This window comes from Equus asinus, chromosome 9 (genome assembly GCF_041296235.1).
Source record: "Equus asinus isolate D_3611 breed Donkey chromosome 9, EquAss-T2T_v2, whole genome shotgun sequence".
Taxonomy (NCBI): Eukaryota; Metazoa; Chordata; class Mammalia; order Perissodactyla; family Equidae; genus Equus; species Equus asinus.
Genome location: NC_091798.1, coordinates 92,707,066 through 92,723,365, shown reverse-complemented (window position 1 = coordinate 92,723,365; position 16,300 = coordinate 92,707,066). Strand labels below are relative to the sequence as shown.

The 16,300-nt window shown below is 43.6% G+C and overlaps 1 protein-coding gene across 18 annotated transcripts in view; it reads right to left on the bottom strand.

Moving 5' to 3' along the window:
* FAM169A (family with sequence similarity 169 member A) overlaps positions 1 to 15,634 on the bottom strand; it is a 61,531-nt gene extending 45,897 nt beyond the window's left edge. For 2 of the 18 annotated variants that reach the window (XM_070517942.1, XM_070517945.1), the window contains exon 1: positions 14,188 to 14,310. Coding sequence is in view for 3 of the 18 variants with exons in the window: in XM_070517933.1 (XP_070374034.1) it covers positions 13,918 to 13,977 (60 nt within the window). In the remaining 15 variants the exon portion in view is untranslated. Of the gene's footprint in view, positions 1 to 3,678; positions 3,699 to 7,716; positions 7,858 to 13,917; positions 14,119 to 14,187; positions 14,332 to 14,898; positions 15,120 to 15,270; positions 15,403 to 15,500 lie in introns of those variants that run through there. The other 16 variants (XM_070517936.1, XM_014830073.3, XM_070517938.1 and 13 more) reach the window with 16 other exon arrangements.
* Positions 15,635 to 16,300: the final 666 nt, after the last annotated feature.

The following is a 16,300-nucleotide window of genomic DNA, read 5'->3' as shown; positions in this document are numbered from 1 at the left end:
TCAAGCCCTCATATGTACAACAATAATCAGTAAGAAGAAATAACGAATGGAAAAAATGAAGTAAAAATAGAAAAGACCCCATAAAACAGCAAAAACAGGCTTAAATTTAACACTACCAATAAAAAACACATAAAGGTAGCAGTTCTCCCTAAAATAACCTACTAATTTAATGCAATCCTATGAAAATACCTTTAGAGGTTTTTTTTCTCCCGAAGCAAGACAAGCTGATTATAAAGTTAATATGAAAGAATAAATAAGCAAGAACAGCTAGAAAAATCCTGAAAAGGTACAGCAATGATTGGAGAAGGTGCCCTGTCAGATACTGAAATATGGTATAAAACTTCTATAACTAAAACACTGTGATACTGGCATATGAACAGACAGATCGATGGAACAAGATATAGAAATACAGCCCAATGCTTATGAAAATTGAGTATATGATTAAGGAGCTACTTCAATCAGCGCGGGAAAAGAAGGACTTTTCACTAGGTAGTATTGTTTCATTGGTCTGTCCTACAACACATTTAAGTGAGATATGAGTTTTGCCCATTTTTGAATTTCTTGTCTCTGAAATCATACAGTATGCCCTCTATTGTATCAACTTTTTTCACTCAACACTATTTCTGTGAGAAACATAAGTGTGGCACCTATCAGTTAATTTGTTCCTTTTTATTGCTGTGTAGTATTCCATCTATACAAATACAATTTATTGACCCATTCTACTGCTGATGGGCATTTGGGCAGCTCTGAGCATTCCTACGTGAGTTTTTTGGTGGATATATGCACTCATTTGTCGATCTGTATAGTCATACTAATCAACCTTACTAAAAGTAAGACAAGCAAACATACACATCCTGATATGCTGCAACAAGAAAACTGGACCCAAATCTAACCAAGCCATTAGACAGACATGTGAAATGACACCTTAAGCATGCAGTCAGCCAAATTTAGAATAACTCAGTTTCTTCGATAAATAATGTCATGGAGTTTAAAGAAAAGAGTGGAGAGGCTGGCCCAATGGCATAGTGGTTTTTAGGTTGCGGGCTCGGCTGGTTCCGATCCCGGGTGCAGACCTATGTGCCGCTTACCAAGCCATACTATGGCAGATGTCCCACATATAAAGTGGAGGAAAATGGGCACCGATGTTAGCTCAGGGCCAACCTTCCTCAGCAAAAAGAGGAGGATTGGTGGCGGATGTTAGCTCAGGGCTAATCTTCCCCTCCCCCCCCAAAAAAAAGAAAGAAAGAAAAGAGTAGAAACTAATGTGAATTAAAATAAACAAGAGAAATAATCAGAGGCACTGTGGAGAGGATGCTGATTTGTGTACTCTTGAAAATTTTCATGACAAAAAGTTAAAAAAAAAAATAAACTTATAATCTATGTCAAATACTGAGCTACTAGTCCTTAAAGGAGGTATAAATAAAGCTAGTATAGATTACCTTTTAAAAGTTCCCTATTTCATATTTACCCAAAATAAAAACTGCAGAGCCCAACTGCTATATGTGTCAATAACCTCTTCAGTTTCAATTAAAAAAAATTATAAAAGGAAAGACAGAAGAAAAGCAACTGAGACAACAAAAGTTACTTTTCTCTTAAGTGACCTTAAAACCCATTTTACCACAACAAAGTGTCAGTAGGCAAGGAACTGAAAATCTAATGGAAATATGAGATGAAGACATAAAAGACAGGACAGACACATATAGTAACAGATAAGTATATTAAGTATATTTTTCTGAATTTTGAAGATACTATGATAATGAGAGGAACTTACTTTTTACCATAATCTGAAATCTTGGCCCTAAGGACTTTAAAACTTGGTGTACATATGATTGGGAACCTAAGTTTATACAATTACGTATACGTTTTTTTAATCAAATTGATTTTTTAATTTTTTAAATCAAAGCCTAGAAATATAACTCACAAATTCACCCCATCTGTTAGTAAATGCAAATGTCTAAATAAAAGGAGAAAGCAAGAAAAATTTGTGAAACTGCTTATGAAAGCAATGCCACAGGTTTTCCAGTCAGCTTATAAAAAGGAGGGCAAAAAACCCTATGAATTTCAAGAGAGATCAACCAGGAGCTTATGTAAATAAGATGTTATAGTTAGAAAAAGAACATAAAACAGTAGCTCTATTGCTAAGGAAGCTCATTGTTAGTTTGGGCAAATCTCTCTCTAACAAAGTGAGTATGTAAAAGCAAATTAAGGAAATACAACATTATGATTTATAATCAGATATAACAATCTAATGAAGATTGAAATTTTATACAAAACTAACAACAGGAAACAAATGGTCAATAGTGGAGGAAAGGGGGACAATTAGGACCCTAGCTAAGAGACTATATTAGCTTGTTCCTCTCTTACAGACAAGACCCCAGCTTTGCATCCAAGTAAAACATTAAGAGACATTTAACATATCACACCATTGACCAGACGAAGCTCAAGAAGAATTAGTATCATAGTGTTTCCCTTAAACCAACTCAAAACACTCTCTTGAATATTACCTACCAAAACAAGGGATAATTTTTCCAGTATGTCAAATGCCTATAACACTACTTAATTAATATTTTTCTCAATTCACTTTTAAAAAAATACACGCAGACCTCTGATCCCATTTCCTCCCCTCCTTTTTTTAATTTGGTAAAATACACATGCAGTATTTACCATTTTAATCACTTCTACGTTTACAATTCAGTGGCAGTAAGTACATTCACACTGTTGCACAACCATCCCCACTCTCCATTTCCAGAACTTTTCATCATCCCAAATAGAAACTAGGCACCATTAAACAGTAATTCCCCACTGCCTCTTCCCCTCAGCCTCTGGCAGCCACCATTCCACTTTCTGTCTCTAAAAGTTCCCCTACTGCAGGAGCCCGGTGCGTGGAATCCTACCATAAGCGGCCTTTTGCATCTGGCCCATGTCCAGGTTCACCCTGCTGGAGCATGTATCAGAACCTCAAACTTACTTTTTCACAAACATTTTATTCACCCTAAACTACAAAACCTATGAAACCACAAATTTGGTATATTGGATTACAAATTTTCCTAATCAGCATTAAAATTTCTAACTATCATAATTTAAATGTTCACCTGAACACAAATTTAAAACATCTCCCAAAGCACTCGTAGTACGTCAGCACTTTAGAAAACACTGCTGTGCACGTCTGGGATTGCTTACCTGGGACAACACCACTGCAGACCAAAGGCAGGTGGAACACGACTATGTCAATTAAAGTGTAAAAACAGAAATTCATTATCCTTCTTTCAGAAACGTTTTTGGATTCAAGTTTTTAAATAGAAAAATAATCAATTCTAGGCTTATTTTTATTATTATTCAAAGATTATTCTCTATATATATAATTCTGTACACACACACAAAATGAAACAATCCTGTTTTCCAAAGTTCTACAATTTACCTACTCGGAAATTTGCATAAAGAGCATTACTTGTGGGAAAAACTTCACTTAGTTAGAGGCTGTAATTTCTGAATACAGTTTAAAAACAACTATAGCATAGTTTTCAATACAAAAAAAAAATTAGAAAATATTTCCCTAATTCCAAAGGCCCAGACACACACATAGCCCTTCCAAAACATCTGTTTGCAAATCCATCCTTAAATCCATTACTTTCATTACTGGTCACTCTCAATGCTCAGTTTTATTGGCTAAATAATCACCTGTTAGTATGTGAAGAAGATGAAGGAACTAGAAATTATCCTCAATCAGTAACAGCAGCACGTCACATTCACACAGACGTGACCACATGCCAGACTGAAGAGACTGCTGCACGTAACATACAAGGAGGTCCTTCTATGAGCTCCACTCTGCGGAGGAAGAGACGGAGCTTTGGAAATTAAAAGATGTGACCAACGTCATACCACTAGTGGGACTAGAAGAATACGAATCCACACAGCCAAATATGCTTTCCAATATAAGTATTTCTACTCAATATGCAAAACCAAATATCCCAGTATTTGTCATGGTTATATGAAATTTCCTTTTGTAAAAGAGTGTAATAATTATCTTGTTATTAAATACTCTATTCACATACCAACATACCACACCAGAAAGAGCTCTGGAACTGGAACTCTCTGACCTTGGCTCCTGGATCAGCTCTGCCACTAACTAGCTCTGTGACCCTCGGCAAGATACGTACCTTCTCTAGGCTTCTGTATTCTCATTAGCAATGTGATGCACCTGGACACAATAATCCTAAGGAGCTTTTCACCTCTAAATGTTTATAATTGTTAATTAAAAAAAAGATACTGGTTAACTTAAGACTGAGTAAATTACTAGCCTTATGGTCATTCAGCTACAGTTCAGAGAGGCAAGAGAAGGGTGGTAATGTTCTGGAGAGAAATATAAGTCGCTATGATAAATCACTCGCTTCTCCCTCTTCTTTGTTGTTTTTAAGCTTCTGTTCTGCGTTACATAACTGTAAAGCTGTCAGATCAAATTCGTCAAGTACTTTATACTCTGCCCATGAAATAAACCAAAAGACCTAACTAGATTCTACATGAATGAGAAAGCTTAATGTCGCCTTAAGCGAACTAACTCATCAAAAAATTTACGCAGAATGGACAATGAAGTGTAAAAAGTGTCCAAATTAATTTATAAATTAAGCAAATGGTATGCTCATTAATCCTGGCTGGCATGTGTAAAACACAATACTCAGATCTCTTACATAAGAGGTCTAAAATGCCCATCAGCTACTTTATATCCATCTTCTAATAATTTCACCCCTTTTTCTTAAAAAAAACTATATAACTATTTGAAAGAATGAACGCTCTACAAAGAAAGGAAAATATGAAAAAGGGAAAGCAAATTCCTATTATTGTGATTTCTTCCCTATTTAATGTTAATTAATGGCTGTCAACTATATTCTTAAAAGGGAGGAACATATTTTATAAGTTCAGTTCCTAAATTATTTCAAGATTCTTATAGGTTATTGCTATGATTGGGGGATTTCAGGTGGAGGGGAAGATCAAAAGAAAACATGGAAATTTTTGAGCTGAAAGAATTCTTAGAGAAAAAGATAATTATTTCAACCAAACCAAGTCCTGATCCTACCTCTGCTGTTTCCCAACACCAAAAATAGGTTAGGTATCCAGGCAACACAATCGGCAATGCTCTCAACCTTTTACACAAAAAGCCTGTTTCTGAACCTTACTATGATTCTTCTCTTGACTGTTCCCTGTTCTCCCCAACATCCCTTCCTTCCCTCACTAGCCTAGCCCCTGCACGACACCAGCTCAACTGACCTCTTCGCCTCACCTTCTCTCCTTCTATCCCTCCTGCCCTACACAAGGCCCCAAGTCCTAGACGAAGCCTTCTCCAGTCTTGGAGCCGAGTTTCTGAGCATGACAGAAACAAAACCACTGAACGGCATTCTACAACCATCGACCTCAGGCAGCTCAACACGGCTCAGAAATCCGTTTCCGCCCTTTGGGAAAGGAAAAAGGTTTGGTTATGTATGGGTGAGGTCTGCCTATAAGTTTATGGGAAAAGGAGCAGGAAGTTAAAAGGGTTTCATATTTGTGGCCTCTTTTTATTTCAAGTAGGAAGCAAAATTATCTTGAAGTAATAATCACTAAGCCAACAGTGGACTATGTGCCTGGTTCTCTTCAAAATCCTTCACATGTATTCCGATGCAGTTCTCATCACAAACCCATGAAGTGGGTAACTTAATGATCGTCCCTTGTCAGACGAGGAAACTAAGACACACAGCAGCAAGTCACTCGTTCAAGGGCACACACGACAGAGGCGGCAGAGCCAGTACCTGAGCCAGGCAATCTGGCCCCAGTGCCCAGTCTTCCCATCACCATGCTGTGTCTGAAAGCACAGCATCTTAGGAGCCCTCAGACAGCTCAGGGTTGCTTACATATATCACAAGTCTTAAGTTTTCTTTCTAACTAAGGGTTTAATTCCCTCTTCACGTCCAGGAAAACAGTCCTAAATCTAAGAAATCATTTAAACATGAAGCTACTGGGTATCTGGCGTGTTTAAGGGCTTCAAAAGCAAATCCAGTCTATGGGATAGGATCTCGGGCCCTGGAAGGGCAGAACATGCAGAGACCGGTTAAGGGACTGCGCTCTCGGGCCAAACCACCAGGATCACCAGCTGTGTGACCACAGGCGAAATAACTGAACAGAGGGCAAGGGTCTCTGAGGAAGAAATAAACTGCAAGGGTAAAAATAGTAACTTTGAATATATATTAAAATTTTTACATCTAAAAACAAAAAACTCAGAGGCAAACTACAATCTATATGACCCACAAGAGTTATGATCCTTACTACAAACACAATGGTTTTTTAAACTAAGATGCAAATAAATCAGCAAATGCATGAACAGACAATTCACAAAACAGGAAGAACTAAACATCAAAAATGCTCAATTGGTTTTATAAAAAACCTACTTGCATATCATTTTTAAAAAACATTTATGAAAAATGGTAAATATTTATACATTTGTACAGAAAATGATCCGGAAGAGCATGCATTGTATTAACAGGAGTTATTCCTGGTGAGGGAGGGAGGCAGCCCCAAGGGAGGAGACGGGGGCGGGGGGGGGAAGGGAGTCCACACAGAGCCACACTCCTCCACTGCTCACTGGGCAGCGCAGTCTCTCTTGGACGCGCCTGACTGGTGACATTTAGGTTACATGCTGGCATCCGAACTCCAGAGAGAAAAAATGTGATTTGGGGGAAGTTCTACCTTGGGGAGGCAAAACAGGATTCTTACGGCTGAAACGAGACTCATAAGCAAAAATGAGTCAACACAAAATAAATACTAAATGACCACACCCGGGAATAGAGGCTAAATCCTTATCTTCCTATCGATCCACTTCGAGCAGGAGAGAGAGCCACGTACACTCCTCAGATACACATGCAAAAGCCTAATAATAAATTAATACGTGACATCTGAAAGAAAGAAACAGAAATGCGCTTGTAACTGAAGCTTCCACTTGACCAACTACACATTGTACTGAGGAAAGAATGCGTCTGCCTCTAGAGCACAGCTACTCTAGAACTCCATGACCCAGATTATTGAATACTGCTTATAACCTCACAGCAGCTTACAAAATTCAGGAGAGACAAAACAGCAACTATTTAAATGAACACACCATAAAATTTTGTCCTCCACTTCAACATCAGACAACCTAAAATTCTTAACTGTTTTACCTGGCTTCTCTACCGTATAACAGATCTGACTTTATAGGGCTTTATTAAAGTTAACAGGAGGCTGACATAGCAAACCTCAAGGACTCCGGTGATTTTTAAAGACAGGAGCCTAAACAATATACACATTGTTGCAGCTATCTTTAACACAAAATATCAGAGGTCTGTCTCATTTAGAACCACAAAGACGACTGACGTTTTCATTTTAAACAAAATACATCTAGCTCAAAAGAAGAGCAAAAACAAAACCTGGCACTTAATTCTGGCATTCATGAAATATTCTGCTGAGTCACGATCACCACCATTCCACCCATTCCCTACTATTTTCACTACGGAACTAAGAAATGTCACCAAGGGTTGCCACTGCCTGCAGAGTATCATACCAACTTGGAAAAACAGCAGCTTCTGAGCCCAGGCTAACCATCCCGCCTTCCCTTCCTGGCTTCTCCAACTCTGCACTTGGAGCTGTGGCCCCTGCAACCCGCTTGCAAACTCAGGTGGGTCTGCTTACCCAGATTAAGGACAATTGCTTTCTTACCTCTCACCTGCAGCAGGCCCAGGGGCAGGGGGAAGAGATGCAAGATAGCAGGAGCCTTCCTAGCTGACTTCAGTACATATTTGCCAAGTAAACGAACACATGAATGACTGGACCAAACTCTGTGTAAAGGAAGCACACACTGGTTTCTACGAGGAGGAATACGAACAGGAGGAGAGTTCTGCTACTAAAGCAAAAGCAAGAGATGGTCTTTGAGCACCAGACATGGAAGGGAAGGCCCTCTAAGGAGACGAACATGCTAAAGGGAAGCCAGAAAGCGTGCTGAGAACAGCAAGGAGCTGGATTTACCAAGAGAAGTCAGATATATAAAGAGAAGGAGTGGTAGGAACGCTAGGAAAATAAGCTGAGGACGAAAGATAAAAGGCCAAGAATACCAGACTACAGGGTTTGCCTTTATTTGGTACACAGGAGGACGCAATTTAAAGATCTGCAGCAGGAAACAGACCTCAAGGTTATGCTTTAAGACAATTCATCTGGCAGCTGTGTGTAGGATGGATTAATAGGCAGAACTGAAGGGAGACAAGCTGAGACACTCTTAGGGTAAGTACCTTGTGCATGCTTCTTTTAATATACTTATCACATGACAATGTGATTTATTTTTTTTCTGTCTATCCTACCAGGCTGAGAACTCCAGGGCAGCATAGTCCATTTTTTCCCAACATAGAAAAACCAGAGATGGGTCAACGGTCCTCTGATGCCCCTTATAACTAATAACTTAAGTGTCTACACTTGAATACATGGAGAAAGCATATAGAAAAAAGGTTTTAATTTTCAAAGCGGTGGGATGGTCAAAAACTCATTTATAATTTTTTAAAACTGAGAATGTGTTTTCTGATGTGACAACAGAACTGCTTCTTGCTTGCTTACTGGCACCGGGTATTGTGCTCAACATTCTACACCTATTATCTCATTTATTCCCCAAAATGACCCCAGGAGGCAGGTGTTCTTACACATTCTCCCCATGGGGAGCCTCAGGTGTGGAGGGGTTAGGTGAGTTGCCCAAGGTCACACAGCTAGGCGGTCCCTCTCCATCTAACCTGGAGGCCAGGTTCCCACATCAAGACAAAAGGCCAAGATAACCCATGGCGTATGTGGCTATACATGTCCCTAGGAGTCAGAGTTTAAACCCTGCCATATCTTCTCTTCAGACTTCAGGTGCCCGTCTGTCACTACGATCCATCTCCTTCAGAGTTTTTAAATGGTTACTACACAACAAATACAAACCCAATTGCTTTAAAGTTAAAAAGTAGAAGGGAAACATAAAAACTGACAAAGTAAAATGCCTACCAAATATTTAACAAGTTACTGCAAAGTAGAGCAGTGGAAAAAAATCAAACTCACTAAGCTGCATTAGCGGTTTTATCATCCGTTGCTGAAGGACAGAGACAAGTAAGACCTTGAAATTTGGAAGATACTAGATTCAGCACGAACCAGGAGCAAGTGTTCTTCAAGTTACGGCAAAATAACCCCACACAGGCCCTCACGACTGGGTGCAGACTGTCCAGACCCAGAGGGCGCCACCCTCCCCGAGCTCAGCCGCGCCCACAGGTTTTTACTCCCTTCCGACGACCACATTTTCAGAAAAATCACACCGAAAAACTGGAGTGCCTCCAATGGAGAACAACCAGGGTGGCAAAGGATCTGGAAACCATGAGAGAGCAGATGAAGAACAGGAATGGGGAGAAATCAGGGAGGGGAAGGGAGGCAGCCAAGTTCCCCTTCAAATCCGTGAAGTACCAGCATGCATTTGAAAACTTATTCTGCATATCTCTAAACAGTAAAAGAAACGGGCCTTCCCAACTATAAATTCTACCCTCAGATGAATTACACCGCGTGAAAGCAGAGACCAGGCAACTAGCTGGTCAAAGAGTCCCGTTAGTTGCAGCTGGTATGTTCCAACTCAAGACTGGAGAACCTCTCTCTGCCCCGCTGTAAGTACAGGCACCAGAACTTCCCTCGTCTCCATCAGAGCCGGGATCGGAGATGTGACGGAGGGCAGGAGCCCACAGACCTCAGCTGAGCGGTTATTTTCGTATGAAACTGTCAAACCACATGGATCACTTTATAAAATAAGACTATGCCCTTTTTTGCCATTCTGAAAAGCTACTCAGATACAAAAAGTTAGTATTCTCCAAATAAAATTTATTCAGAATCACTTCAATTTCTTTTTTCATGGTTTAGAAAATGTTATCAATAAATCTCCTCAGCCTTGAAATTAATTTCAAGTGATTTTAGATGCATTGTATTCCAAAGCCAAATATCAAGACTTCTAACACGTGGTTGTTTTTTGCTAAATTTAGCTATATTTTCCATTCATGAGCATAAATAATTAATAGAAAACAAGACCATATCTAAAATTAGAAGACAGGCTCTCAGCCTGGCATCTATAGAAGCTATAAAGGGGACTATATGAATTGTTTCAGTTTTTCGAAAAACTGAACATTGATTCCCCCTACACTAACACACAAACTAACAAAACTGAAGATATTCTTAATTTTTAACTAGAACTTTACCAACTCAACTCGTGCTTACACTTTATCTCCTGCAGAGCAAACATCTGACTGACAACTGGTAAATGAATCACAATTTTAACAATGAAAAAGTAAATTATTGCTTTGAAACGTACCTCAACAAAGAGTTGTACATGGGGTGGGTGTGGGGAGAGGGTAATAAAAGGGAGAGAAAGACAGGAGCACTGAACTGGACACTAAAGACTAGCCCAGTTTCATTGACGATGACAACAATACTTCACATTTAACTCTGCCAATGACATTTTGAGACAGGCTCTGTTGTAACTACTCTTTCACAGATGAGGAAAGTGGGGCCCAGAGAGATTAAATATCTTAACAAAAGTCAGGCAGCCATGGGGGCCGGCCCGGTGGCGCAGCAGTTAAGTGCGCACGTTCAGATCCCCGGCAGCCCGGGGTTTACCAGTTCAGATCCTGGGAGTGGACATGGCACCACTTGGCAAAAGCCATGCTGTGGAAGGCACCCAACGTATAAAATAGAGGAAGATGGGCATGGATGTTAGCCCAGGGCCAGCCTTCCTCAGCAAAAAGAAGACGATTGGCAGTAGTTAGCTCACGACTGATCTTCCTCACACACACACACAAAGAGGCAGGCAGCCAAAAACAGCAAAACCAAGATTCAAACCTATGTCTTTTAGCTTAAATTGTGGTGTTATACTGCCTCTGAGTAATAACTACTGTTAATTTAAGAATCAGAATAAGTTCATCAGGTGTATCAGGGGCTGATGCAAATTTGAAAGCACTGGTATACACGTGTAAAAGATTTTAGACTATAAAATCCCTTATTAGTACAGTTTGTTACTTTATCAATCACTGATAACAAAAGTCAAGTTGACTTTTTCTCCATTCCTATTTATGCGTAAACTGGCTTCTCCCCTTATACTGTTATTACTCCTCTTAATAACCTCTCAACTCCCAATGGATTATTTTCATTCTCACCCCTCCTGACCACATGACAGACCAGACCCAACTGACCACCTTCTGCCACTGAAAAGTTCCTCTGCTTCCTCGGACAGCACTCCCTCCCAGTTCTACTCCTTGGGTGCTCTCCTTCCTCAGTTTCTTTCAACAACTGAACCCTTGCCTCTGCACAACCCAGAAATGCAGGGCTCACCCCACGACATCTGGCACTTTTTTAAAAAACGCAATTTACCAAATTGATGTGTTCTCAATTAATTTTGGAAAAAACCTCTGTGCATTTAGATTTTAAGGAATCTTTAACATTTAAATCCACAACACTTCGCTAAACTATAAACTCCATGAGGGTGGAGTCTGTTTGTTTTTGTGCCCCACACATACCACAGACACAGTGTTTGTTGAATGAAAGCTACCTTTGCTGTAACCTAAAACATCTCACTGGAGCAGGCAGTAACTAAAAGGATATTCTTTCCAAAAAAAAAAAAAACTTACGTGCTAAGTCACAAACTTTGTGGCCCAAAGAAGAGACTGGCTAGATGAGTAGGTCCCTCCTATGGTGCAGATATACGGTCTCAAATTCGAGCTCTACAATTCAATGAGTGTAATAATTATTTTGTGATGTCTTTAGTAAATTATGAGCTTTTCCCTGATTATTTTTAAGTCATCACACCTTTTCCTTAATAAATTCAACCTTGACTAATTTTGTTGTTGTTGGAAAGAATTGTGAAATTCCCTTACTACCAATGAAGCATGTCAAAATCTAGAACTTTAATTTCAGGGTTAAATACACCGTGGATCAGAAGCCTAATGGTGTGTGAAGAGAAAATCAGCCTAAACACAATAATCATGCAATTCCTTTTTTCAATTTAGACTCATAAAAATCTTAGAAATGGGAAAAAGCACGGAGGTTTTGTGGAACTTCCTACCAACCAACAATCCTTTCTACGGAATCCTTGATAGATTATTTTTCAAACCTCTGCCTGAATACTCAATCCTCTCATACTCTTAATTACCTTTAAAAAGTAAATCTTTTGGCTTTTTTTTTTTTGAGGAAGATTAGCCCTGAGCTAATTACTGCCAGTCCTCCTCTTTTTGCTGAGGAAGCCTGGCCCTGGGCTAACATCCGTGCCCATCTTCCTCTACTTTATATGTGGGACGCCCACCACAGCATGGCTTGCCAAGCAGTGCCATGTCCGCACCTGGGATCCGAACCGGCGAACCCCAGGCAGCAGAGAAGTGGAACGTGCGAACTTAACTGCTGCGCCACCGGGCCAGCCCCTCTTTTTGAATTTTTAGACAGATGACTGAACATAACACACGTAAGGCTTAAAAAGTGCTAGGTAGAAACTAATGGAGAAAATATTTGAGATTTTTTTTCCATTTCTCAACCATTGGTAAAATAATGCTCAAAATCTCCAGCTACGTTAAAGATGAAAAGCACACCAAAATCACTCCAAAACTCAATTAAATACAGTAGTACCAATTCAGCGAAACTCTCTGACGTGTGTACTAGCAGGATCAACGCAAAGGTGTAAGACTTATGTTTCACTCAGCGCTGAACTTGATGGAAGGAACAAGCTGAATGCCTGTGGACTGCGAGAGTGCCGCTCAGGACACCTGCAAGCCCTAACAGGCAACCTTGGCTTACTCAAGTTCTCCAAAACAAGACATCTCTGGGTGTCCCTGGGCCCTCTCACTGCCATAATTCTCCCCATAGGATATGTCATTACCGAAAGGCATGAAAACCTGCTGGGAACGGCACATGATATGGAATCACTTGTTTGTAGACAGAATCAGTGGAAAAGTCTTAACTAATCAGAAAAAAAGTTTAGAGTAATGCAATAGACAGGTGACACTGAAATTTGACGCCCTAAAGCATCGAGTTATAAGATATCTTGTTTTCTCCAAATCAAAAGTTAAGCCCTTGGTTTGATAATATGCTGTACCTTTTCTAGAGAAATGATACTACCTGTAAAGATTCAAATATTATTTCAAAGGTCAGTCTAATCCGGAACTTGTCAGAACCTAAAATCCACAGGTAAACATCCTAGGTTATAATTACTCACACAGCAGGCCAGTGTTGCTACTCACATAAGTTATTTTTAATTTCCCTAAACCAGTCCTCCTCATCAATTCAGACCAGTCCACTACAACAGCTACAAGCTTTCCGTGCAAGACTGTGGTGTTTTATCTTTGTCTGGAAGTCTCATCACAAATGGACCTTTCCCAGGTTCCTCAGCCATTGCATTCCCGTGTGCACTCCCCCGCCCCACCAAAAAAGGTAAACGTAAAAAAAAAAAAAAAACCTTAGTCTTGTCCGTATTAGTCACTAAAAATATTTCCTCTTGTATGAGGAAAACAAGACACAGTTGTAAAGATAGCCTGTCCACCTTTTGTGCAAAAAATAAACCAAAGGGATGATATACGGCACATCAAACCCAGATCCATTTTGGTGAATTCCCTCCAGGGCCCGAATGTGTGTATTACGCAACAACCACCATCCCAGATTTTAATCCCTGTCTGTGATGCAGTAACAAAACACAAACGGCACGGGTATAATCCACGAGGTACTTAAGTACATCTGCGAGCAGACAAATTAAAACAAGAATTACCGAATTCTCAGGAACCTGGAAAATGACAAATCTGTGTAACAGTTCTGAATCACCATTACAACTTTTCCTTCGGGGGTCTTTTAACAAGCTGTCCCTCCCGCCAGAAGCCCCTCAAAAATCCTCACCCGCGACCATTTTAATTCAGGTTTTGAAAGGATATCCCGAAGCGCACAGGGGGCCCGCATCAGGTGGTTATCTTAGAACCTACTCCTGAGAAGAGACCCAAACCAATTTCCAAAAGCCGAGAAGCCAGCGAGAGGCCTCATCGTTTCTCCCAAAGGACAATGATGGGAGTCAACGTAATCCAGCCGCTGCTTCCCCCACCATCTCCCGGGGCACAGGCCTCGACAGATCGCATCATGGACAGCGAAGAATGAGAACGAAACTGCAATGACCTGCCTTCTAGAAGGGAACCCGTGCGACACCTAGTCCAGGAGCCGTTCAAGGGGAGGGAGGTGGGCAGCGCATTTCCGGAGGCCACCTACGCGGTGACCCCGAGCCGAACGCCGGAGTTCCACACCGAGCCAGCCCGCTCTGCGCCGCCCCCGGCCAGCGCGCGCGGGAGGCCCGGGGGCCGGGGAGGGTGGGCCGGCGCGCGCGGGGGGCCCGGGGGCCGGGGAGGGTGGGCCGGCGCGCGCGGGGGGCCCGGGGCCCGGGGCCCGGGGCCCGGGGAGGGTGGGCCGGCGCGCTCGGGGGACCCGGGGAGGGTGGGCCGGCGCGCGCGGGAGGCCCGGGGAGGGTGGGCCGGCGCGCGCGGGGGGCCCGGGGGCCGGGGAGGGTGGGCCGGCGCGCGCGGGGGGCCCGGGGGCCGGGGAGGGTGGGCCGGCGCGCTCGGGGGGCCCGGGGAGGGTCGACCGGCGCGCGCTGGGGGCCCGGGGGCCGGGGAGGAGGCGGACACAGGCATTCCCTCACACAAAATGGTGGCGCGGAGCGGAGGCCGGCGCACCTGGGGCGCGCCCCCCGCGCTCCGGACCGGCCGCCGCCGCTGGACGCGCGCCCCGGGCCCGTTGGCCCGCGTGGGCCTGCGCCGGCCGTGGCCGCGGGCGTCGCCGGGGCGCGGGGCCGGGCGGCGGGGAGCGGGCGGCCCCGGCCCGCGGCGCACTCACCTCGGACGCGCCCGGGAGCCCGGGAGAGAGGCGGGGCCGCGGAATGAATGGAGCCGCGGGCGCTCCGGGCCGCCCTCGCGCCTTCGGGCGGGTGCGCTCGCCTCGCCCGGACGCCGGCTCCGCGGGCTGGTCGGCCGCAGCCCCCCGCGCCCTCCGCGGCGTGACGCACTCGCGCCGCAGCGCCTCGGCCTCGGCGGCCGCGCCCCCAGCGAATCCCCCCGCCCGCCCGCGCGGCCCCTCCTCGGCGCGGGGACGCCGCCGCCTCCCCGGCGGGCGTCAGGCGGCCCGCAGGTATGGCCCCGCCTCGCCTCCCGCGCCCCGTCCGTCGCGGCGCCGGCCGGCTGAGGCCGGGGCCCGGGATTAAAGAGTGACCTTGGCTTAGATATTAAAAATAGGTGCGGGCGAGCTGCGGGGACCACGCCGCCGAATTTGCGTATTCCTTTAATATCGACATTCGCAGACTCGCGTGCGCCCACCCCCGCGGAGTCCTCCCCCTCGCGGGGCGGGCCTCCGGGACTTCACCCAGCGTGGGCGAGGCCATCCCGGCCTGGGGGCGGGGACGCGGAGGGCGCGGGCGAGGACCCTCCTACAGCCCCTGCCACCTAGGAGGATGCAACGGCAAGGGAAGTCGGGAGCTCCGTGCACAATCTGGATGAGCCCGGGAGGCAGCGCTTCCATGTTGAGATAACAAGGCACCCCCGGCGCCGACCTTTCCTCTTTCGAGCCCAGCACACGCAAACTGACCCGGACCCCGGGCCGCGGCTCCGCCCTCCCTGCCTCCCGGTCCCCGCCCCACTCACCTCCTCCGCCCTAGCGCCCGGGGCCCTCCGGCTGATTGCCCCCCACGGAAGATAGGCTCTCATGTATTTAGAGCATGGTAGATTTCTTAAAAGTAATGTATGCCGTGGTTTAATAAATGCATTCAGGAACAGTATTGCATTTAAGTAATTTTAAGACGTCCTTTTATACATAAACTTTGGAAAATAAACTCATCATCCAAGAGCTGTGGCATTGTAAATTTGAAATTGCTTCTTTCATTCCTCGGAAATATTTAGCTGTCACCTTTCACGAATTTGCTAATGATCGATGAGATTAGTAAATACTTTAAAGAATACTTGTGATATATTTGACTCCGTTTTTTTTAGTCAAACTTTTCTGCCTCGAATTGCTGATTACAATTAATTTCACGTCTGTTTAATTTGTAATATTTAATTAGCAGAAAGCTTGAATGTTGTACATCAAACATTTACCATTGTTAGAATTTAGCAATGAACTAGATTTGAGCAGCAGTTTTGAATAGTTGAGTTCTGTCCACAGCCAACCTTGAATGAATGAATGAAGTAATATAACTTTTGAATTTATGTTTCTAGAGCTGTATGTAAGTCAGAGTCCCCAGGGTAAT